The 25,614-nt window shown below is 47.1% G+C and overlaps 1 protein-coding gene across 4 annotated transcripts in view; it reads left to right on the top strand.

Annotated features, from left to right (window-relative positions):
• Positions 1 to 25,614, top strand: part of SPO11 (SPO11 initiator of meiotic double stranded breaks) — a 358,551-nt gene that overhangs the window by 177,730 nt on the left and 155,207 nt on the right. For all 4 annotated transcript variants that reach the window (XM_029614938.1, XM_029614929.1, XM_029614946.1 and 1 more), the window contains one exon: positions 14,123 to 14,231. In XM_029614938.1, coding sequence (XP_029470798.1) covers positions 14,123 to 14,231 — 109 coding nt within the window. The remainder of the gene's footprint in view (positions 1 to 14,122; positions 14,232 to 25,614) is intronic.

Here is a 25,614-nt window from a genome sequence, read left to right as displayed (position 1 = left end):
CCAAATGTACACAGATTTCTCCAGAGTCAACAGCTTCTTATTCTCCAGATAAACAGGTCAAGCCCCAGTTTTCTCCCCCATCAGTTCCGCAGGACTCTCTGCTGGATAGATCACCGTCTAGCTCCATGGGCATTCCTTCTGACCCACCAGAAGAACCCCCTGATCATTCTTCACTGCCAGAAGATCTGACATATTCCAATTTTATAGAAAAGCTAGGAGGGGTACTGGGTATAGACGTAAAGAAACTTCTAGATCCTTGAGAAGAGATATTTGGAATCCTAAAGAACCTGGAATTACCAGTGAAACCATCTGCTCTATCCTCCCATTAGATTCTTGACACCATGCTGTTCAAAATGTGGGAATCTCTTCATTCCATCCTTCCTGTTTCTAGGAAATTGGACCTTAAGTTTAGGTTACAGAAGTTGCCAACTTATGGAGTCATTCAACTCCCGCACGCTTCTGTGGTGGTGTAGTCCACAATGAAGCGGGCTAAGAAATCCAAATTGTATGCATCAGTGCCACTGTTACAGGAACATTAACTTCTTGATGATATGGCCAAGAAAAATTTTCAGAGTGTGAAGCTGACATCCAAAATACAACACCATCAGTTTTATATAGTACAATACTTATATGAGTGTTTGCATTAGTTGAAACCATTCCTATGCTCTGAAACTGGCCAACCAATCACCCCCCAACCCTTCTATGACATGGAAGAGGGTTTGAGACATCTTCTGAGAGTGGTCTATGAATCTTTTGAGATCTCCTCCAAGACATCTGCACTGAAATTGCGGCATGGCGCTTGGTATGGCTTTGTTCCAGCTCTATTGACTTCTTGACAAATTGGCAAACCTGCCGTGTTCAGGAGACAACCTTTTCAGTGACGGTTTGAAAGACACCATTGCACAAATTAAGGAACAGAAATTGGCGGTACAGTGAATTTCATCAATATTAGATTCCCAATCCACATCTTGTAGAGATTACCAATTCATTGGAAATCTGCTTACTACCAAAGAAGGCCATTCAAGCAATTTCCGTCTTATATAAAGAAAGGCTATCAGCAATTCCAACAACCTCATCAGCACCCTCAGCAATCACATCAGAGGCCATGTCAAAGAGACCGAAAACAGCAGAAACCTCCTCAGTCTTTTTAAAGATAGCGAAGCCACCACCTCACCTGCCAGTGGGAACCACTGGACCACCAAGTAATTTGAAAACTTTTTTTTGGGGGGGGTCGGGAGGGTGGGGGAAGCTAAGGGGTCGATCTTTAAGGATCGGGGTGGGTTTTTTTGTTTATCGACTCGAGCGCAGCCGATAAACAAAAACCCAATCGGGCCGGACAAGAAAAATTTTAAGATTTGAATCGGAACCGGAACCGATTGGATTCTGGTTCCGATTCACATCTCTAGTTAATAGTCTCCCCGAACCAGATTTCGTTAGGGAACCACCTGGAAACAACAATCAAATGCCTCTAGTCTCTGAGCTTCCTCATAAACTATGAGAAATTGGTACCCTAACCAACCCAGATACTTCAGTTCATAAGAGCACAGATAGACTCAGTTCATTCCCAAGCCTTCCTCCCATGTGACAGAATACAGAAAATTCAGAGTCTCTGCACAGAATTACTTCCCAGACATGACATCACAGTGCATCAACTGCTTGTGCTTTTTGGACATCTGGGCTCGACCATTCATGTACTATCTCACACCCATCTGCACATCAGATGTTTACAATGGGGGCTAAAATCTCAATAGTTCCAGTTTCTCGACCCTGTGACAAAAAAGATAACTCTCTCAAACTACATGCGCAGTGACATTCATTGATGGCTGCAACCAGATGTACTGACCATGGCGCCCCCCCCCCCCCCTACGAGAGCCGACCTACACTCTCATTCTCACCACAGATACATCCATGCAAGATTGGGATAAGCACCTTTTACAATATAGGACTCAGGGTCTCTGGACTCTGATGGAACAGGCCTACCAAATCAACCTCCTAGAACTCAGAGTGATGAGATACGCTCTAAAAACCTTTGTTCACCTGTTCAGAGGCCACACCTTAATGATCCACATAGAAAATCAGGTGGCCATGTCCTATATAAACAAGCAAGGAGGATCGGGCTCCTGGCTCCTTTGCCAGGAGGCAGTCTGAATGTGGGAATGGGCAGTGAAAAACTCAGTGACCCTGCATGCGACATATTTGCCTGGGATAGTGAACACGTTAGCGGATCATCTAAGCAGAGTGTTTCACCTCCACAAATGGTCCCTGAATCAATTGGTGGCAGAGAAACTGTTCCAGAGATGGGGGTCTCCCTAGTTTGGACCTTTTCAACACCGAGAACAATCGGAAGGTCAGGGATTTTTGCTCATTACACCCCAGCTGCCTCAGGAAGTCACAGGATGCCTTTCTTCTATTTTTTGTCAACAGGTCTTCTATACACTTTCCCTCCAATACCCTTGATCTCCAGGACAGTTCAAAAGTTCCTTCAAGACAAGTCTCGAATGAACCTCATTGCTCCAGCGTGGCCAAGACAACATTAGTACGTGTGTGTAGTTCAGTATTCAGAAGTCTGACCCATCCCTCTGGGTCACGAACAGATCTCCTAACACAAGAAGGGGACTCTCTCATTCATCCTCTCCACGCTTCTCAAAACCTGACCACTGGATATTGAACGCGAAATATTGCCGCAGTTAGCTTTCTCGCCCAGCATTCAAGACATCATCATAGCAGCAAGGAAGCCTTCAACTAGAAGAAATTACTCCTTCAAATGGAAAATATATGTAGCCTGATGCAAAGAAAACCATGTTTGCCTCTTTTCTTCATCACCGGGGGAATTTCTTACTTACTTCCTGCATCTCTCACAATTGGGCATGGCCACATCGTCTATCAGAGTCCACTCAAATACTATATAGCTGCTTACCACAACAGGGACGAAGATGCTTCAGTGGCTTCCCATCCGTTGGTGTCTTGTTTCATGAGAGGACTTCTTAACCTCCATCCTCCAGTTAAAAACCACCGGTGCCTTTAGATTTAAATGTAGTCCTGTCTGCTCTCATGAAGGATCCTTTCGAGCCCCTACAGTCAGTCCACTTAAAGTTCCTCACTTGGAAGGTGTTATTCCTCGTGGCTATCACCTCGACTCATCAAATAAGTAAGCTACAGGCAGTGCATTTCTTGCCCTATTTACAATGTTACCATGACAAGATGGTACTCAGAACACATCCCAAATTCCTCCCAAAGGTGGTATCCGCTTTCCACATCAATCAAACTATTTCCTACCCACCTTTTTCCCTAAGCCACACAGTAACAAGAGAGAAGCGCTGCTCCAATCTTTGGATTGTAAAAGAGCTCTAGCTTACTATAAACAAAGGACTCAGCCTCACAGGCGATCATCACAGCTGTTCAGTTCCTTTAATCACAATTCATTTGGTGTCGCAGTCTACAAGAGAACTATCTCAAACTGGATCACAGATTGCATTCACTTCTGTCATGAATCCACACACGTGCCCTTATCTGACTCAGTCAAAGCCCACCAAGTACGGGCTGCAGCGGCCTCCATTGCTCATCTCCGAGATGTATCAGTCGAGGACATTTGCAGAGCAGCTACATGGTCGTTTGTCCATACTTTCACCTCTCACTACTGCCTGGATCAGCTGGTCACTTCGGATAGCAGATTGGGACATGCAGTGTTATCAAAGGTGGTTGGTCGGAAGGACATGTTCACGGAGAAAACAAGGTAAAAAAAAAAGGGAGAATAAGTGGGGTGGAACAGAAGGGGCGAATCAGAGCAGGTATCTTGACCTAAAGATCCCCCCTCCCTCTCAGTAACATTTTTTCTTTTTACTGGAGCTTGGGACTCCTAAACAGCATGGCTAAATCAGCCTACTTATCAATGGAAAAAAGAAATTTGTTTACTGTAAACAGTGTTTTCTGTAGACAGCAGGATGAATTAAACATGCATACCCTCCCTCCTCTCTAGACATGTTGGGTCTAACTTTCCCATTCGCGTCACTGCCATTTAGCTTTTCAAAAGCATTGAGGAGACTGATGCACTATGCGCGGGAAAAACCGCACAGATGCAACAGCATTCAAGACTTTGCTTTCTGGGAGAAGTCCACAAGAGCACCGTTGATGACGTCACCCAAACAGCATGGCTAATTCATCCTGCTATCTGTGGAAAACACAGTTTATGGTAAGCAAACTTGCTTTTATAATACTGGTAGGATTATATCTTCTGTTGCAAATAGAAGTATGGTCTTCGGTAACAATATTGACTGTACCATCTCTGAGAGATCCCTTTGTGATGAAGAAGAAAGAGAATAAAGTGCTATACTTTGATTCTTTATAGCTTCTACAGCTTCTTTCACCTTGTTACCAAACAAGCTTTCTCCAGTCCATGGTGCATCTGCTTCTGTGAGGCCTGAAGCTTTAAGCCATGCCAATCTTCTTGCTGCTATGGCTACCATTGATGTTCATGAAGCCATGTCATATTTAGTCATATGCTTGGGGCACTCTACTGTGTCGTTTACTATGTCTTTGAAATTTTTCAATTTCTTATCATATATATATTTAGAGAATTATTAGAATTAAACCAGCTGCAATTGGTGAGACTCAGTCCTTGATTGTAAGCTAGTTGCTTGAAAGATGTTCTTTCCTGTTAAATCTAGTGTTGCGTTCATGGACCTTTAGGCTGAGGCAGGATTGGTACAACCTGTGGGGAGGAGCCCTGCAGGTTCCCACCATCAGCAGGCAGACCGAAATGAAGCAGAGACCCAGCTGGGACATTGTCTATATCGGCCCTCATTCCCTTCAGTTTGAGCCTTTGGGTGCCAGAATTGGTAGGTCTTAGGTGGGGTCTTTGCTGGGAGCAGGAGAAGTAGTCTTTGGATAGCAGGGTTGTTGGCAAGCGACGATCAGGTGTATCAAGAGGCAGGTAGAGGTCAGTGGCAGGCAGCGGTCAAGTGAGATCCAAAGTCAGGCCGAGGTCAATCCAAGTATCTGTCTGGAGGGAAGAAGGCACAGATAGGCAGGGAGTACAGGTGAGGAGAAACACAGAAGACAAGGAACACTGAAGACAATGTAGGGGCTGGAGACAAGACACTGATGACAAGCTGGACTGAAGACAGACGCTGAGCCAACATGCTCTACTCCAAGTAGTGGGGACCTGTTGCTGAGGCGTGTTGTGACTGGAGCATTGCTCTTAGATAGAGCTCTGTTGATGTCATCAAGAGGGCCTGTGGGGGGTTTTCCCGCCGTGGTCCCTATAAATGTAGATGAGAAACGCACACGCATAAGGAGGACACACTGCGCAAAGGTTTGTTGACGATGTCCCTGCCATGTATGCTAGTGGCGTCTCTGCCACATGTGCTGGATCGTAGCATGGGCTGGGCCAGAGGTAAAAGCGACAGTCCGTGGGGTAGTCCGTGGACCGCCAAGCATAACATCTAGAAATCTGGCATCTTTCCCCGGAAGTCAGCTGGAAAATGTTTTGGTCTTTTTTGCCCTCTTCATTGCTAACTTGGCAATTAATGATTGTACTTTTGTGTGCTTACGCATTTTTGCAGTCTGCATTTATTGTCTATTTTTTTTAGCAACTGGTGATATTGTGAAGGCTGATTTCCACATTTTAGTTTGTACGTTCATTAAGGTCTCATGCATTGGCATTGCTTTAATTGCTTTGGTGGATGCATACATTTTAATATGCCCTGCATTTCTTTGGCTTTATCCTCATCTTCTTCCAGGCTAAAAGGAATAGATTCTGATATAATTTGTAAAAAGGTAGGATGTCATATCTTCTGATGGCGTAGAACTCCTGCTTAGCTCTGGAGATGAATCTGATATTTCAGATGACAGAATCATGGATATAAATTCCATAATCTTCTGAAAATTATCTATGACTGAGGAATCTTGTTCTTCATTCAGTTTTGTTTAGGAATGTTTTGCTTTTCCTTTCTTTGTAGTGGATGTAGATGGCGTGGATTTGATCTCGTCCACCAACTTCTCTAGGATGGGCTTTTGTAAACTGTCCACTGAATCAGAAACTTCCTTCATATATTTTTTTCACATAGTTGACCATAGTTTCAATACAAACATATGACATTCAGGTAATAGTGGCTGAAGTAGCACGGACATCCATTACTAATTGAAATCTCTAACTATGCTTCCAGCACTGATGGCCGTGGCACACTGCTTTCCGTGGTTTCTTCATGGCTACCTTGATTGCTTTCTCCTTACTTCTTCTGGTCCTTGATGCTGACTTTTTACTAGCAATTTGATGCTTCGATGCCGAATGATTGGGACCATAATTCTGCACTGACAGCCCTCTACCATACCTATATGTCGGCAGCAATGGCTCTGAGCCGTACTTCTGTTTATGTCTCTGCATCATGGTGCCTTGGCACCAGTTCATTTGTGCCATGGTATTGCCATGACGCACTATGGTGATTCATCACTGACTGCTCTGTGTCATGTTGTCTTGGCACAGATGTTGTTTTACTGGCACTATCATTTTATGACACGGTTTTTTTGATGAGGCTTCTGATGAAGATGTAGATTTATGCTTTCTTGAGGATTTTCTTTCTGATGAGTTTGACAGCTCATGTTTGAGCTTTAGATCCCTGTACACTCGGACCTGCAGAGACATTTTTCCACAGGGGCCACAGTTTTCCATGTCATAGTCTGGTCTGAGATATCTAAGGCAAACCGTGAAGATCCTTAGCAGCTATTTTATGGTGACATTCCAGGCACAATTTGAAAAAGTTCATCCCTTTTTTCTCAGACTTTTCTTCCAGTGTTGTCATTCTATTACCGATGTGATGATGCGTGACAGAGAACTTTGTACAATCATTTGCGATTGTGGACGAAATAGACTGAATTTAAGTGCATGGCAACACTGACCCAGGAAGACATGCTCATGCTTAGAAGCACTTCTGGAATATTCTGAGCAATAAGAAATCAAATTCCATTCTTGGTGCCATTGAATGACTTCATCCGTTTGTGTGGCTGTATTATGCTGCTTGTCCATGGAGAAAATAAAAAACACACTGGGCCGGATTTTATAAATTTGTGTGAGGGCGTACTTTTGTTCGCGCATCAGGTGCGAACAAAAGTACGCTGGATTTTATAAGATACGCACGTAGCCGCACGTATCTTATAAAATCCGGGGTTGGCGCGCGCAAGGGGTGCACGTTTGTGCAACCTGCGCACGCCGAGCCATGTGCGCGTTGTCTGTTCCCTCCGAGGCCACTCCGAAATCGGAGCGGCCTCGGAGGGAACTTTCCTTCACCCTCCCCCACCTTCCCCTCCCTTCCCCTACCTAACCCACCCCCCGGCCCTATCTAAACCCCCCCTACCTTTGTTGCCAGATTTACGCCTGCTAAAAGCAGGCGTAAATCTGCGCGCGCCAGCAAGCTGCTGGCGCGCCATCACCCAACCCGGGAGCTGGTCTGGAAGCCTCGACCACGCCCCCGGGCCGGCGCCACGCCCCCAGTCCCGCCCCAAACCGCCCCTGACCCCGGACACGCCCCTCCCCCCGCCCCTTTTACGAAGCCCTGGGACTTACGCGCGTCCCGGGGCTCTGCGCGCACCGGCGGCCTATGCAAAATAGATGCGCCGGCGCGCGAGGGCCCTGCGCTCGTAAATCCTGCCTCACCACCCGACGGGGGAACCCGAGGAGCCATCTCCTCAGGTAGTACCAACTCCCCCTCAGTCCAAGGGTTCACATCTCTCCAGGTCATAACAGATTGACAAGTCCATGAACCCGGCAGAGGCTTCTGCCTGCCATACCATTCCCGGGATGGCCCAACGGATGATGGACCAGCAAAAAACCCTGGATGCCCTTGTCTCTGCAGTGGAGAACCTGAACCAACACTTCGAGGCTTTAGGGCGCATGAGCCCTACCTTGCCATCTCCGTCTATGGCTCCCAGGGCCCGTTCGGTGATTCGCCTGCCTATACCACCACACTTTTCTGGAGAACCCCGGTCTTGTAGGGGTTTCATCAACCAGAGCAATATGCACTTTCGTCTGCAGCCGACCCTCTTTCCCGACGACGCTACTAAGACAACCTTCATTCTCTCTCTCCTCGAAGGGAAGGCCCTAGAATGGGTTTCCCCCCTGTGGGAATGGGAAGACCTCGTGCTGTATAATTTGAGAGAGTTCTGGGAGCTTTTCCGAATGAGTTTCGGTGATCCCACTTGGGAGGTATCTACCAGGCCCAAACTCCTCCAACTGCGCCAGGGCTCGAGCACACTTGCTGAGTATGCCATTGAATTCCGGACCCTGTCTTCAGAGCTCGGTTGGGACCCAGATTGCTTGAGAACTATCTTCCTCCAGGGACTCAGTCCAAGGATGAAAGATGAACTCGCGGGTCGAGAGCTACCTAGGCCCCTGGCGGGGCGCATTGATAGATGCCATCAAGAACATTCCCAGGAGGTCCAGATGGCCAAGAAATCTTCAAACTACTTTAGATGCCCTCGACACTCATCTTCCCCCAAAGGTTAACAGGGAGCCTCCCGAGCAATGGCCGAAGAACCCATGCAGCTGGGCCGAGGGAAGCTCTCCACTCAGGAACGTCGAAGATGAATAAGAGACGGACTCTGCCTCTACTGCGGCGCTGCGGGTCACCGACTAGCCGCATGCCCGGTGTGGCCGGGAAACTCCTGGGCCTAGGATCTGAAGGAGGACTCTTCCTGGGCCTAACATCACCTGCACCTCCACTAACTCTACCAGTCGCACTAACATCAGGGGACTGCAAATTCTGTACTCTAGCCCTGGTAGACTCGGGAGCGGGGGGAAACTTTATCATGAGGAGTTTAGTGGACCATTTAAAAATTCCACACCTTTGTGCCCAGGCTCCATTGGTGCTTTCGTCCATCTAGGGTGAGCCCCTCCCGGGGCGGGTGACACACCTCACGGAAGCTTCTTCACGTCGAATGGATTTCCTTTCACATTCTGGAACGTTCTATACACCCCATCGTCCTGGGGCTCCCCTGGCTTCAAAAGCATTGTCCCCATTTTGACTGGAAAAACCTTACAACTGGTCCAATGGGGGCCGACTTGTCAAGGCAATTGTCTCTGACCGGTAGTTCCAGTGCAGTGCTCGACCTCCATCGCAACTCTCCAAGACCTGCTGACACCCTACACAACTTACACGGATGTCTTTCCCAAGCGAAGGGCACAGACGCTCCCGCCTCATCGGCCCTTTGACTGTGCCATTAAACTTCTTCCCGGTGCAGAACCCCCTCGGGGACGCACCTATGCCCTCTCACCCTCGGAGACTCAAGCCATGTCTCGCTACATCAGTGAAAATCTGGATAGGGGATTCATCCGCAAATCAACGTCCCCAGCGGGGGCTGGCTTCTTCTTCGTAGCGAAGAAGGACGGAACCCTCCATCCTTGCCTTGACTACCGGGGCTTGAATGCCATAACGATTAAGGACCGGTATACACTTCCCCTAATCTCCGAGCTATTTGACCACCTTCAAGGTGCTAGGAGCTTTACCAAATTGGACCTCAGGGGAGCCTACAACCTAATCCGTATCAAGGAGGGGGACGAATGGAAGACGGCCTTCAATACCAGAGACGGCCACTACTAGTACCTAGTAATGTTTCAAAATACCATGAACGAGATCTTCCGAGACTTGCTATACCACTGTGTGGTCGTGTACCTCGACAATATCTTAATATTCTCCAAATCCCTCTCTGCTCATCGTCAACACGTCACCCAGGTACTACAGCGATTAAGAGAAAACCAACTCTACACCAAGCTTGAGAAGTGCTTCTTCGAGCGGGAAGCGCTCCCATTCTTGGGATACATCGTCTCCAGCAAGGGATTTAGCATGGACCCCCAGAAATTGAGGGCTATTCGAGAATGGCCCCAACCATCTGGCTTAAAATCACTTCAGCGATTCTTGGGTTTCACTAATTATTACCGTTCATTCATTTTCAACTACGCTTCCATTGTCGCACCCCTAACAGCCTTAACCCGGAAAGGCGCTGACTCCAAGCACTGGCCCCCCGGAGCTGTAGCCGCCTTCCTCCGTCTAAAAGAGGCGTTCCTTCGCTAACCGTGCCTTCATCATCCTGACCCTCAACATCTGTTCATTATTGAGGTGGATGCATCCTCTGAAGGTGTAGGAGCCGTTCTTAGTTAGAACTCAGCCCATCACACGTTATACCCTTGCTCCTTCCTCTCTCGCCAATTCTCCCCCGCAGAACGAAATTACGCCATTGGTGATAAGGAGCTCCTGGCCATCAAAATGGCCTTCAAGGAATGGCACCCTTGGTTGGAGGGAGCCCAACATCAGATCACTGTCTATACGGACCATAAAAATCTAGAATATCTGCATCGGGCACAACGCCTCAATCCCCGACAGGCTCGATGGGCACTATTCTTTAATAGATTCAATTTCGTCCTGCGCTATCAGCCGGCCACCAAGAACCTTAAGGCCGACACACTGTCTCAAGTCTTCGAGACCATGGATACTCCTGACTCCTCCCAATTCATAATCGAACCATCGCGAGTACTACTATCTGCTACTACAACAATTCCTCCTGGAAAGACCTTCATGCCACCTCCTCTGCGGAAGCAGGTTCTAGCGTGGGCCCATGACTCCCGCTGTTCGGGTCATCCAGGACAACATCGGACCTTGCACACCCTTCGCCAATACTATTGGTGGCCCAAGGTCAATAAGGATGTTCGATTATAAGTGGAATCATGTCACATGTGTGCCCGTCACAAGAGAGTTCCAGGGTCATCACCAGGCTTGCTCCAGCCCTTGCCGGTGCCTACCAAACCCTGGACTCACATCTCGACGGATTTCGTGGTCGACCTACCCTTGTCCTGTGGCAACACCGTCATCTGGATAGTTGTCGACCGATTCAGCAAAATGGCACATTTTGTACCACTCCTAGGGTTGCCTTCTGCACCCCAGCTAGCCCAGTTATTCGTCCAGCATATTTTCAAACTTCATGGATTACCCAAAAGCATCCTGTCTGACCGAGGACCCCAATTTACTGCGAGGTTCTGGAGGGCACTCTGCAGAAATTCGATGTCACCTTGGATTATACATCTGCATACCACCTGCAAACCAACGGTCTGGTGGAGAGAACTAATCAAACGCTCAAGCAGTTCCTTCGCATCTATGTTAATAATAAACAAGTCGACTGGGCAAACCTGCTCCCGTGGGCTGAATTTGCTCTCATCTTGCATCCTTCCACTGCCACTGGTTCAACCCCATTCCAGTTGATCTATGGGAAGCAACCTCGACCACCACTGCCTGTTCCCATTACTGTGACGTCTCCGGTGGCCCAACTCTCCGTGGATGAACTACATCAACTCTGGATCTCCACCCGACACACCCTGCGCAAGGCCAATCAAATGGCGAAGAAATATTCTGACTGCCGACGAAGACCTTGTCCTCCTCTGTGACCCGGTCAGAAGGTATGGCTGAGTACACGATTTATCTGGCTAAAATTACCTTTGGCGCGACTTGCCCCTCGGTTCATTGGTCCATTTCCCATCCTCCATCATATTGGGGTGGTGTCCTATCAGCTTCAGCTACCTCCATCGCTCAAAATCCATAACACCTTCCATGCCTCCCTTTTGAAGCCCTTGGTGCTGTCCTGGCCTTCTAGCACATCTCCGACACCCCAACTCGGCACTTCAGAAGTTGACACCACCTACCAAGTCCGAGAGGTGTTGGACATTTGGAAACATAGGAAGAGATGGGAATATTTGCTAGCCTGGGAGGGGTTTGGTCCCGAAGAAAATACATGGGAACCCCTTGCCAATATTTTGGACCAGAACCTACTTGCCCAGTTCCATCTTGACCATCCGTCCAAACCCAAGCCTTCTGGGAGGCGCCCTAAAGGGGGAGTATTGTTGTGCTTTCCGGCCGCGGGCGGCCGCAACCGAAGCCCCTACCTAGATTTGCGGTGTCAGGGCCACCGCGGCTGCGTCAGGGAAGCCCATTGGAGTCCCCGCTCCTCGGCACGGGTCCCTGCGGAGATTGCCAGCAAGGGAGGCACCCCAGGCCTCCCCTCGCGACGTCAGGTCGCTCTGCAGACGTCCCTGGGAACAATATGGCTGCCCTGCTCTTAGGCACGAGGCCACGCCTCCTCAGAAGATTTAATGGGGCCTCGTTCCCTAAATTGCCTTCACCTGCTCCTAATGGGCTAGGCGCAGGGAAGTATATAAGGAGACTTCCTCCAGTCACTCCTTGACTTGGCAATGAGTCTGCTCGCTTCGGTGAGTCTCCTGGAGCCTTGGGTCCCTGGTTCCTGCTTCTACTTGAATGATTCTTTGGTGTGTGACTTCAGACTGGCAAGCGGTGATTCTTCGGCGTGTGACTTTGGACTGGCTAGCGGTGATTCTTTGGTGTGTGACTTCGGACTGGTAAGTGACGACTCTCTGGTACTCGACCTCGGACTACTTTGACGGATCGTCCACCTTCAAGGGCCCACCTAAGTCCCAGCGGCCCGGGTCCCTACAGGCACCTCCCGGGGGGACCACGGGCTTCCAGTGGTGAAGATCCAGCTGGCCCTTGCACCGACTCTACACCTCTTCGACCTCTCAAAGGTCCACCTAAGTCCCAGTGGCCCGGGTCCCTACAGGCTCCTCCTGGGGGGACCCCGGGCTTCCAGTGGCGAAGAACTGGCCAGCTCCAACTTCGACTCCTCCTCGCCACCCAACGGGGGAACCCGAGGAGCCATCTCCTCAGGTAGTACCAACTCCCCCTCGGTCCAAGGGTTCACATCTCTCCAGGTCATAACATCCTGTAGTTAGCAGTAATACAACGGAAATCTCTCTTGCACTGGCAAGGATAAGTTCCTGCAGACTTCTCTTACTTAGCAGTATTTCAGTATCAGCAGTCTTACTTCTGTAAGAACTCCACATAGAATTCAGACAATGAGGAAATTTCAGCAGACAAGGAGTGTGGTACTAATTCCCGACTACCACAAGATCTCCTTCTGTCTATTCCCTCTCTAGATCCTCCTTGGATACCAAGAAAATCTCTCAAATTCATATAGTCTAGGATCCCCACCCTCTCAGGACAAGAGATATGGGGAAAGAATCTGAGCCAAAGTAGGCTTATGAGTTATGTGAAACACTACCTTTTTTTGAAGACACCTCCCATTGCGTAGCGTCAGGGAACATACATTCACTGTAACCTCATTCATTTAGAATATATGCATATAATAAGGGACACTTTGGTAACAATGTTAATGTCTATTTTCCCTTTTAATTGGCTCATTATCTTTCCTATCCTGGTCTTAAGCTGGACTGGATTTTATGCATCGGCTTATTAAGCCTGTAAATAGGATGGCAATATTATTTGGGGGGGGGAAGGTTGGCAATTTTTCTTGTCTCCCCCCACCTCTCCACACGTGCACTTTGGATGCTATCTCACTTGCTCTGCTACCACTGTCCCCTCTCCCCAGACGGTGGTTCCATCAACAATCCTCAAATGCAGTGAATGTGAGGGCTAATCCTGAGCGCATAAGTCCTGTCCTATTTGGGCTTTCTACAAGGGTTGGGACCTGTGAGCACAGGCTTAGTTATGCTCACTGCTGAAGTCTAGAGGTGCCAAACATATCTTGGAGGTTTTCTGTTGGGGAGGAGGGCAGCATAGCGCTGGCACTAAATCGGTGCCTAGGGGTGGCAACTGATCAAATCTGTCCTTGAGATCAAAACTTAAGTATTTTTATTTTACAGGGTATTGAAATGTAGAGGGCAAGTTTCAAAATATTTTACCCAGGTAAAATTGAGAAGCTAAAAATCTCCCTCTCTGTCTGTGGTTAAAAGTACCCATGATGTTATTTTACCTGTGTAGCAAAGGAGTGGAGCCAGCAATGGACAGGCAGAGGTTTTATTTTGGAATCCCCAAGTATACTTTATGGTGTAGACTCTAAAGCAGGTGCAAAATCTGCAAGTACTGAAGTACTTGCAGCACTAGCCATACCTGAATTTTCAAAGTGAAAGTCAGCGGGAAGTTTCACTTTGTAAATTTATTTGCAGGATTGTGTAAATTTTAAAAATTGTTCCCAAACATTTTATCTTATAGCATTTCCCCTCAAAAACAAAAAGATTGTGCTAACAATTGTGTTGAAATGTTTATCTTGACAGAGACATTTATTACACTAATGTACAGTTGTTTGGTAGCCAGTATATTGTGGACAATATAATCAATGATGTTTCCTGTCTGCTAAAGATATCTAGGAGAAGTCTGCACATAGTAAGTGGAAGCTTTTAAAGTTTTTTTTTATAATAACTTATCTGGATAACAACACTATTAAAATAATTGTAGTGTTCTATTAAAAAAAAAGTCACGATTATTTGCTTTTAGCTGATATACATTCCAATTTCAACGGGAGGGTATGTGGAGTGGAGGAGTAGCCTAGCCTAGTAGAGCAGTGGACTATGAACCAGGAGACCAGGGTTTGGGTCCCACTGTTGCTCCTTGTGACCTTGGGCAAGTCACTTTACCCTCCATTGCCTCAGGTACAAACTTAGGCTTGGATTTATCAAAATGTGATATGAAAAGGGGTGTGTTTTATGGTAATAGGCAGTTTATCACAAAGTGTACTATCTTTGCGCTTTGCATAGGTATTGGTGCAAACTGTGATAACTTTTTTGCACTTTGTGATAAGTGCCAGAATTGTATTTCCTACATACAATCACTGGGGGGGACAATTTGTAAGCTGCTGGAGAGCCAGCCTAGCTATATGAGAGAGAGAGAGAGAGAGAGAACCTAGCCATAATGCCCTCCTAGTAGGTAAGTATTTATACCTCTATATGAGGCCCACCTAGTCACTCGAGGTGAGGTTTAGGTATTAGTGTAGGGGTTGGGGCCACTTTAACATTCAAAGTGAGAGGTACAAACAGAACAGTGCTCTCTTGTGAAGATTTGATGACCTTCAGAGTGAGGAAAGTCACACAAAGATGAGATTTGTGTAGTGTTCTCTCAACCTAGCTTGATGTTACCCAGGTAGAGAGTCCATCAACCTAGCTTGATGTTACCCAGGTAGAGAGTCCATCAAGCTAGGTTGAGAGAACATTGCACAAATCTCATCTTTGTGTGAGTTTCCTCACTCCGAAGGTCATCAAATCTTCACAAGAGAGCACTGTTCTGTTCGTACGTCTCACTTTGAATGTCAAAGTGGCCCCTAACCCCTACACAAATACCTAAACCTCACCTCGAGTGACTAGGTGGGCCTCTCTCTCTCTCTCATCTGCAGGGGAGAATTGGTGAGAGAGGAAGGAGCAAGGGTGTAACGTGTGATGGGCTGAGTTCTGACTAAGAATAGCTCCTACACCTTCGGAGGATGCATCCACCTCAATAATGAACGGACGTTGAGGGTCAGGATGATGAAGGCACGGTTGGTGAAGGAATGCCTCTTTAAGACGGAGGAAGGCGGCTATAGCTCTGGGGGCCAGTGCTTGGAGACAGCGCCTTTCCGGGTTAAGGCTGTTAGGGGTACGACAATGGAAGCATAATTGGAAATGAATGAACGGTAATAATTAGCGTAACCCAAGAATCGCTGAAGTGGTTTTAAGCCAGATGGTTGGGGCCATTCTCGAATAGCCCTCAATTTCTGGGGGTCCGCATAACCCCCAACCTACCCTCTCTAACTCACTTTTAAGGATATCACAAAAATCTGAATCTTCTTCACAAAGAAGTGCAAGCACTTCTGAACCAGAATGCCATCAAATCGCTGCCTCAAGGGTTTTACTCCCAATACTTCCTCATCCCTAAGAAAAGAGGGGGCCTCCAACCTATTTTAGATCTTCGAGCTCTGAACAAGTTTATCCAGAAAGAGAAATTCAAAATGATGTCTCTCAAAACCATTCTACCATTTCTGCAACCCAGCGATTGGATGTACTCTTTGGATCCCAAAGATGCCTATGCCCATATTCCAATGCATCAGGCCTCATAGTGGTACCTTTGCTTTCAAGTGAACAGGACACACTATCAATTTGGCCTATCCTCAGCTCCCAGAGCATTCACAAAATGCCTAGTGGTAGCTGTGGCCGTCTTCACAGAAAGAACCTCAAGATTTTTCCCTATCAGGATGACTGGTTTCTTCAAAACCGAAAATGCTTCTTTCATACCTTCAGTAAAACAAAATCTGCTTGGACAAATTGGGATTCATAATAAATTTCAAGAAGTCACAACAGGTTCCCACCCAGGTCTTCCAGTTCATAGGAGCGTTAATAAACACCAAGCTCTGCAGAGCCTTCCTTCCAATGGATCAACTCCAGACCTTTTGTGAACTGGCTTCCACATTAAGGAGCCAATCAACAGCTTCAGTTCATCAAATTCTCACAATGTTGGGTCATATGGTGGTTGCTTTATACGTCGTACCACACACCTGTCTTCATATGCATCTGCTACAATAGGGACTGAAAGCTCAATGGTCTCAACACAACCAACCAATGTCTCGCCAAAATCTCATAACTCGCTGTATGACATTGCATCTAAATTGGTGGACTCTCCCCCCAAGTTTTATGGATGGGAGCACTTTTTTGACCAATGGAATACGAAATCACCATTACAAGAGATGGCTGGGGTGCACATGTTCTACACCTAAAACCTCAGGGAGTTTGGTCATGACAAGAAAAGAATTTGCAAATAAACCTGCTAGAGCTGAGAGCGATAATGAATGCAATCCACACCTTCCTTCATATTCTCACAGGGAAGACAGTGATGGTTTACACAGACAACCAAGTAGCCATGTTTTATATAAACAAAGAAGGAAGGTCCAGTTCACGGATACTTTGCAAAGAGGCAGTGCTAATACTGGAATGGATATTAAACCACTCCATTCAGTTGCAAGCAACATATCTTCTGAGAATATGGAAGACAGAGGCCAACAGGCTCAGCAGGATATTCCACCCTCACGAGTGGTCATTGAATCAAGAAGTAGCAGATGGACTATTCAGAAAATAAGAAACACCCTACATCGACCTCTTTGCAATGGAAGCCAATGCAAAGCTCCCATGGTTTTGCTCCATCTACCCCAGCACTCACAGGATTGCCCAGGAAGCATTTCTACTTCCTTGGACAGAGAATCTATTGTACGCATATCCATCGATACCCATGTTGGATTGGGTGATCCAGAAGTGCATAGCAGACTAATCAGATCTTATTCTCATTGCACCAGCATGTCCCAGACAACCATGGTATGCCTACCTCATACACTTGACAATTCAGGCACTGATACACTTGGGAAATTGACAAGGCCTTATATCATAAGAGGAGGGCATGCTACTTCACCCTCTATATTCTTCTCTGCATCTGATGGCTTGGAGATTGAAAGGAAGGCCTTAAGTCATCTAGCTCTACCATCAGACATTGAACATATCCTTATCTCTGCTAGGAAACCGTCAACACGAAAGAATTATGTGGGAAAATGGAAAAGATACTCTAATTGATGCTCTACTTTAGCAAAGAACTGCTTCATAGCTCTCTGCAACAAATTCTTCAATATCTCCATCTCTTGTACTCTTCTGGTCTTGCGCCTGAGCACTACTGCAGCATATCACCTTTCCTTGCATGGAAAATCCATTTCTACTCATCCATTGGTATCTCAATTCATGAGGGGAGCTATAAGACTACATTCCCCGATCACCAAATCGACGGTTCCCTGGGACATTAACATAGTGCTAGAAAGATTCATGCACCTGCCAATTGAACCTCTACATTCTGTTTCAATGAAATTCCTGATGTAGAAAGTCTTATTTCTAGTGGCCATCACATCAGCAAAAAGAATTAGCGAGCTACATGCTTTAGTTCTCTACTCTCCAAACTTGCAATTCTCTCATGATATAGTTCCCTTCAAACCAACCTGGCTTTTCTCCCTAAAGTGGTCTCAGCGTTTCATCTGAACCAAACAATCACTTTACCAATTTTTTTCCTAAAGCCACATGCTTTGGAAACAGAAAAAAACCCTTCACACCTTGCACTGTAAAAGAGCTGTGGCTTACTATACTCAGACGGGCGGATTTTAAATGCCCTGCCCGCGTAAATCCGGCCGGATGTACGCGAGCAGGGCCCTCGTGCGCCGGCACGCCTATTTTGCATAGGCCTCCGGCGCGCGCAGAGCCCCGGGACGCGCGCAACTCCCGGGGCTTTTTAAAAGGGGCGTGTCGGGGGCGTCGCCAAATGACGCAGCGTTTCGGGGGCGTGACGCGGCGTTTGGGGGGCGGGCCCGGGGGCGTGGCGCAGGCCCGGGGGCATTCCGGGGGCGTGGCCGTGCCCTCCGGAACAGCCCCCGGGTCAGGTCTTGGTGCGCCAGCAGCCCGCTGGCACGCGCGGATTTACATCTGCCTCCGGTAGGCGTAAATCCATGGATAAAGGTAGGGGGGGGTTTAGATAGGGCCGGGAGGGTGGGTTAGGTAGGGGAAGGGAGGGGAAGGTGAGGGGAGGGCGAAAGAAAGTTCCCTCCGAGGCCGCTCCGATTTCGGAGCGGCCTCGGAGGGAATGGAGGCAGGCTGCGCGGCTCGGCGCACGCAGGCTGCCCAAAATCGGCAGCCTTGCGTGCGCTGATCCCGGATTTTATAAGATACGTGCGGCTACGCGTGTATCTTATAAAATCCAGCGTACTTTTGTTTGCGTCTGGTGCGCGAACAAAAGTACGCGATCGCGCTATTTTTTAAAATCTACCCCAGAGAACTCAGTCCTGTAATTCATAATTGTTTCTCTCCTTCAACCTGAATGCGCCAGGTTTGCCAGTCTCTAAGTGGATATTGGCAAATTGGTTATTCCAGTATATTAAATTCTGTTACTCGTCCCATAAGGATAGACTTCCAGATGGAGTAAAGGCTCATCAAATCCGAGCTATGGCAATCTCCATAGCTTACCTAAAAGATGTACCGATTTTTGATATCTGCAGGGCAGCCACCTGGTCCTCCCTGCACACCTTCACATCGCACTACTTTCTTAGACAGCAGACCCAGACAGATGCAGCAATGGGAGAAGTGATATTAAGCTTCGCTACTCAAAAAGAAGCTGTCCACAATTAAGATTAATTCTCTCAGACAAGCCTCTTCCTCTTCATAGAACACTATAAGAAGTGGAATTTCAGTAAGCTCTAGAATTCATAGTTGGGGACTCCCAGAGAGCATGGCTAATTCAGCCTGCTTATCTATGAGTAAAAAGCAAGTTTGCTTACTGTAAATGGTGTTTTCGGTAGATAGGAGGAAATAGCCCCACCCTCCTCCCTGGACAACTTTCACCTTCATTCTGACTTTGTCTTTCTCCATTCCCTGCACATTTATGCTTTATGTTAATCGACGAGATGAGGAGATTCACGTGGGAATGGCTGCACAGGCGTACAGAGCACAGCTTTGTATATGTGGGGAAAGTTATGCGTCGGGCCACCTGGAGAATGTCCCAGAGAGCATGGCTAATTCATCCTTCTATCTGCAGAATACACCGTTTACGGTAAGCAAACTTGCTTGTTCCTCAATATTGTGATTAATAGTTCTCCTAAATTATTCAGTTATACATAAAGAATTGCATTGTATATCTTTCTATAGGCCTCTCCATCGTTTATTAGCAGGTAAAGGCATCTTTTAATGCTAGGTTTGCCTCTTTCATTTTATTTATTTATTGTGTTTATATTCCACTTTTCACAGTGCTTCAAAGTGGATTATATTCAGGTACTGTAAGTATTTCCCTTTCCCCAGAGGGCTTACAATCAAACAGGTCTATCCTGTAAAGTGCGTCCGCGGTTTCCCTGTCCCTAACCGGCTCTCTACTCACTTTCCGGCCGTGTCAGCCCTTCCTGCGATCCCGAATCCCCTTTAACCTATTCCTACCGCGTCCTAAATTCCCCGGGCAACCCCTTCCGCACGCGGGATGCATATTGCATGCAAACGAGCGAATTAGCTATTCCCTAGCATCCCGTAACCTGCGCCCCGACTATCGCTAGTTTTCCCTGCCGTTTGTCGCGCGTTTAACCTGCTAACTTACCGCCTACCCTGACCCCTGCGGTAGAGGCAGGGGTAAGGGTAGATGGCAAGCTTTCCCCCAGCCCCCGCTCACCTGCCCCGGCCGCGATCATGGGTGTCGGTCTCTGGGGCAGCCCCAGTCCTCTCCCCTCCTCCCGAAGCGCAAAAAAAAGCGAAAAAAACTTAAAAGCAAAAAGTAAGTCGCTTCGCCGCCTCACTCTTCCCTCCTCCCGGAGCAGGGCGCGAAAAGCAGCCTGCTCCGGGAGGAGAGATGACAGCAGCGAAGCAACTTACTTTTGCATCCGATCGGACCCAACAGCGGCGAAGCCAAGAAAAAAGCGAAAAAACCAAAAGGTGACCCGACTTACTTTTGCAGCCGTCCGGCCATCTGTAGAAGATATCGTTGCTCCCCGGGAAGATGGCTGCCAGCACGGGGGAAAGCGGCCCCTGTGCATTCAATTGGCTGCTCAAGACGTGACGTCAAACGTCGTGATGTCACGTCTTGAGCAGCCAATTGAATACACAGGGGCCGCTTTCCCCCGTGCTGGCAGCCATCTTCCCGGGGAGGTAGGGGAGCAACGATATCTTCTACAGATGGCCGGACGGCTGCAAAAGTAGGTCGGGTCCGGGTCGGGTCAGGTCAGGGTTACCTTTTGGTTTTTTCGCTTTTTTCGCTTTTTTTTTGGCTTCGCCGCTGTCGGGTCCGATCGGATGCAAAAGTAAATTGCTTCGCCGCTGTCATCTCTCTCCCCTCCTCCCGGAGCAAGGCTGCTTTTCGCGCCCTGCTTCGGGAGGAGGGGAGAGAGATGACAGCGGCGAAGCAACTTACTTTTGCATCCGATCGGACCCGACTTCCTGGTATCTGTCATTTCAAATGACATTTGAAATGACAGATACCAGCGTGGCGTGAAGCCTTAGGCCCGCGCACCCAGGATACTGTATAGGCGCTCTATCCAGTAAAATGGGTTGCGCGGGCCTAAGGCTTCACGGACGCGGTTTACATTTAAATAAAATTAGTGTTCAGGATCGAGCGGTAGGTGAGCTGCACTGTGCGTGTGGCAACCACGGGTGCCGCAGGCACTAACGCAGCTCTTCCTACCGCTCGGTACTGGATAGACCTGTAAATTTGTACCTCAGGCAATGGAGGGTAAAGTGACTTGCCCAAGGTCACAAGGAGCGACAGCAGGACTTGAACTCTGGTCTCCTGGTTTGTAGCCCACTGCTTTAACCACTAGGCTACTCCTCCACTCTGTTTGTTTAAAAAGTTGTAAGTACAAAACAAACAATATACAGTGTGCAGTGATCCTTAACACCCACCACATACAGTACAATACACTTGAAACATTTTTAACATTGAATGTCCAAAGTGTCTTTTATGCAAACATTCAGGTAGGTAATTATTTATCTAAAAAAATGTGTCACAAGACAACAATTTTGTATTTCAGTTCTCACGTTCCCCAACACAGACTGTGTTTCATTTAGCTGCGTCGGGAGGGATCTCAATCTATAATATGGTACAAATACATACAGATATTAGGACAAAAAGGCAAAATCGAACACAACTGATCAAAATAGATGACAGATAGACATAAATGTTACACTTACCAAAACTCAGACACTTGTCATTTACACATTGAATGGCTGTTATGAACCCTCCTGTAGCTTGGCTACGGAAGGCTCCTTACCTCTTCCTGGAGGCCGCTCCAAGCCAGGGTCTCGCCTGCGAACTGTCCAGGATTTGCTTCAGGGCCTGGGAGGCCTTGATGTCCTTGGGGTCTGTCTGAGGCTGCTTGTGTTTGCATGAACTTCCTGGTTTGAGCCACGCCCTTCCCTAGGGGCCGGCCCGCAGCACTTCTCCGTAGTTATAGGGCCAGCTAGGTGTGGGCCTGCCAAACTCCTCCCAGGGAGTCGCTGGTCTGCAGCCCTATAAAAGGACTTCAACTTCAGTCTGTCTTTGCCTTGCATCGATGTGACTTCCCTCTGGAGGCTTCTGCCTGCCAGAGCCTTGTAAGGTCTTCTATTCTTCGTGGAGATCCTCGTCTCGTCTGCTTCGTACCACATATCCATGTCTTGATGTTTCGCCTGAGGTCCCGGTCCATGTCCTGATGTCTCACTATGTTCCTCCGCCTCCTGATGTGTCTTCATTCCAGGATGTTCTTCCCTGTGTCTTCGTCTGGTGCTCTCGAGCCTTCTGTTCCTGTAAGCCGGTGCTCTCGGATGGTGTATGCCCGAGAATGAGGTGGCTTGCAGGTGGGAAGTGTCCCTGTGCTCCTGAGCCTCCGTTCCTGCCAGCCTTGGGGGAAGCTTCGGATGACACCGGCTTCGTCATTGGAGTTCCTCCTCGCCTGGGTCTTCCCTGCGCTGTCCTGTTCTCCTCGTGGTCCGTGACCAGCCTGCAAGGGCTGTGTAGGGCGCGCAGTGGGACAGGGTGGTCCGCGACTCAGTCCCGCGGGTGGCCTGAGTAGGGCGCCCTGAGAGACAGTGCCAATGTCCATGCCTTATGTGTGCTTGTTTGGATGCCAAGTTCCTCATCCGTGATGCCGATGCATCAACCCCGCTGTTGTCAAGTTCCTCGTCCGTGATGCTGATGCATCAACCCCGCTGTTGTCAAGTTCCTCGTCCGTGATGCCGATGCATCAACCCCGCTGTTGTCAGGTTCCTCGTCCGTGATGCCGATGCTTCAACCCCGCTGTTGTCAAGTTCCTCGTCCGTGATGCCGATGCATCAACCCAGCTGTTGTCAAGTGTCTTGTCTGCGATGCCGCCGCATCGACCATAGTCCTGTCTACGTGTCAAGGCCTCCGTCTGCCCTCAACCTCAGGCCAGGCCTGCTGCTCCATGCTGTTCGCAGCAGGTCCAAAAGGGCTCAGAATTGTCGGAGGACCATTCAACTTCCAACATCCTTGGATGTTGGCCTTGGGAACTTGCAAGCCTGGCAGAGGGTCAGCCACCGTCAACCCTATGCTCGGCCCTCAAGGTCTGGGTCCGGGCTGAGGCCCAAGGGCACACTAAACACCCCCTACATAACAATGGCACTTCTAACAGATGTTCCGGTACAATGTATCTAAATAGGTCATTAGCAGCAAAAGCACACAAAGGACTTAATCACAGGATGACATGCTGTCAATCAAAAATGAAAGGGAGATAACTTAGATGGATCCGTCACTATTTGGAATACAAATTATAGTAAAGAACATCATAACTCAACGTATGGCATAGATTAAATTTTCACCCACATTGAAATTACAAGCTGAAAATGGGAGACAAAAGCAAAAAAATAGCATTGAAACGAACCAGTGTAGTTGGCAATTCATATGAATATGTGCTTTTTTTTTTTTTTACATGCAGACCATTCAATATTATTATTGGAGGTTACAGTATTCAAGATATGTATCCACTTTTGCTCGTGTTGTACTAAAAGACTTGAAAAATCACCCCCCAAGTAGAGGGAGAATATATTTCAAGTACACAAAAGCAAAGTTGTGAGAGAGAATGCTGTTTTATCTGCCAGTGTTGTACTAAGAGGGCATTCTCACAAATGAGCCGAATAAAAGAGCAGTGGTCATATATCTGTCCAGATGCAGCACGATGTTTGGCCAGTGTAACCAAGATGGCAGGGGCATAGGATGGCATATATTACTCCCTTAGATGAGCAGTCAGAAGAAAAATGGAGGGGAAAATTATTTTGGGAATTGGGATTAATAAAAGTGAAGAGGGTCAGTGAATAATCGCAGGCTTTACAGTGACTGCAAGGTTTAAGGCCAATAGGCAGCACTGGAGAAGACCCCACTGGATGAAACTCAGATGAGACTAAGAGATCGCATAAGTTGTGGCCGCAACAAAACGTAAAACAGAGGTGTTTGTGAAAAGAAAGGAGAGGTGCCAAGCTGGACTAATGACAGCGAAAAATTGAGCATATATGTTAAGATATAGATGAATATGATAAGAAAACAAGTGAAACATCATCAATGTCCTGGGGCGATTTAAAAATTAATAAATCATGTTTAATATATAGCATGTGCTTAAATGCCTGCTTGATGACTTTATTAGGATAACCACGATGCAAAAAGTTGTTATACATAACATGGGCTTGAGTTAAAAAATCATCACATGTGGAGCATAACCAACATAGCTGAAAAAATTGTCCAACAGAGATATTGTCCCGGAGTGAATGAGGGTGACAGCTAGCATATGAAAGCAGGGTATTCTTGTCAGTAGGTTTTCTGAAGATGATTGTGCAGAAGAATGTGTCAGTTTTATGAATAGCGATATCCAGAAAATAAATATGAGAGGGATATGCTACAGAGGAAAAATTAAGATGGTCATTACACAAATTTAGCCAGTCCTGAAACATTAGAACTTGAATGATAGTGCCCTTTCAGACCAAAAATACATTATCTATATAGTATAATCAATAGACATAAAGGCCAAAAATCAAGCTGGTACAAAAAAGAGGCTTCAAAATTAGAAACGTAAAGGCAGGCAGTGTCAAGGGCCATGATAGCCCCCATGGCCGTGCCTTTGATTTGCTGAAAGAATCTGTTATTAAATGTAAAATAATTATTTGTTAATGCAATATGTATAAATTCACTCAGAAAGAGCACTAAAACATGTGGACATCGGTCTGATTGGACAAAGCTCTATTGACAATATCAGTGGCCTCCAGTTGAGGAATATTCATGTGCAACTATTCAATGTCCAGTGTAGCCATAATGCAGTCTGAGGACAGCAGAGTCAATTGGTTAATAGTGATAACATAGTGACCGGAGTCATGTTTATAGGAGGGAGCTTTGAAGATAATGGGCTTCAAGAAATAATCAACAAAATGAGAGAGGGATTTTAGTAGGGAACCTATGCCAGAGACCATGGGTCTCCCAGTGAGGTTGAGTTAAAGATTTATGAACCTTAGGAAAAATATAGAAAACAGGTGTGTGTGCATTTGTTTCTGTAAGAAATGAGGCTTCTCGAGCAGAAATTACGTGTGCATCAAAAGCCTGTTGGATAATGGCTGCAATTTGGACCTGAAGCATCGGTGTGGGATCTTCAGCTAACGGTGTATAATAGGTGTGGTCAGACAGTTGACTTTTAACCTCCATGACATAGGTCTTTCTATCTAGAATAATGATCCCACCCCCCTTATCAGTGGGTTTGATTATAATTGAATCATCCATAGTCAGGGATATAAGAGCATTATGATCTTGATGAGTCTGAAAGAAAAATTGATGTTGTATCTCAAAGTTCTGGAGATCATATAAAACTAACCATTCAAAGGCTAACAGTGAATCGATGGGATCAGGTGGTAGCCATGTGGATTTTCTGGTCATCCTAGAGGTATCTGGAGGAGAAGCATGCAAGGTGAAGAATAATTTTATGCAGAGTAAATGAGGAAAGCGTTGAAGGGCCATACATGTTTCAAAGGTGTCATATCGTGGAGATGGAATGATGGATAATCCTTTTTCTAACAGAAATTTCTGATAAAGTAAAAATTTGGGAAGATAAATTCAAAACCAAAGAAGCCAGAGGTATTATTGCCAGGGATCTTTTGGCAGAAGATGTTGATGTTGCAATCTGGTGATCCTTATCAGAAGTGAGGGACTCGGAGGATGATATTGGTTACAGGACCACTGCGGTCTCAGTGGATGGTATTCCTGATGTGAATACCCA

The sequence above is a fragment of the Rhinatrema bivittatum genome, chromosome 1 (genome assembly GCF_901001135.1).
Source record: "Rhinatrema bivittatum chromosome 1, aRhiBiv1.1, whole genome shotgun sequence".
Classification (NCBI taxonomy): domain Eukaryota; kingdom Metazoa; phylum Chordata; class Amphibia; order Gymnophiona; family Rhinatrematidae; genus Rhinatrema; species Rhinatrema bivittatum.
This window is presented reverse-complemented; position numbering and strand designations above follow the sequence as displayed.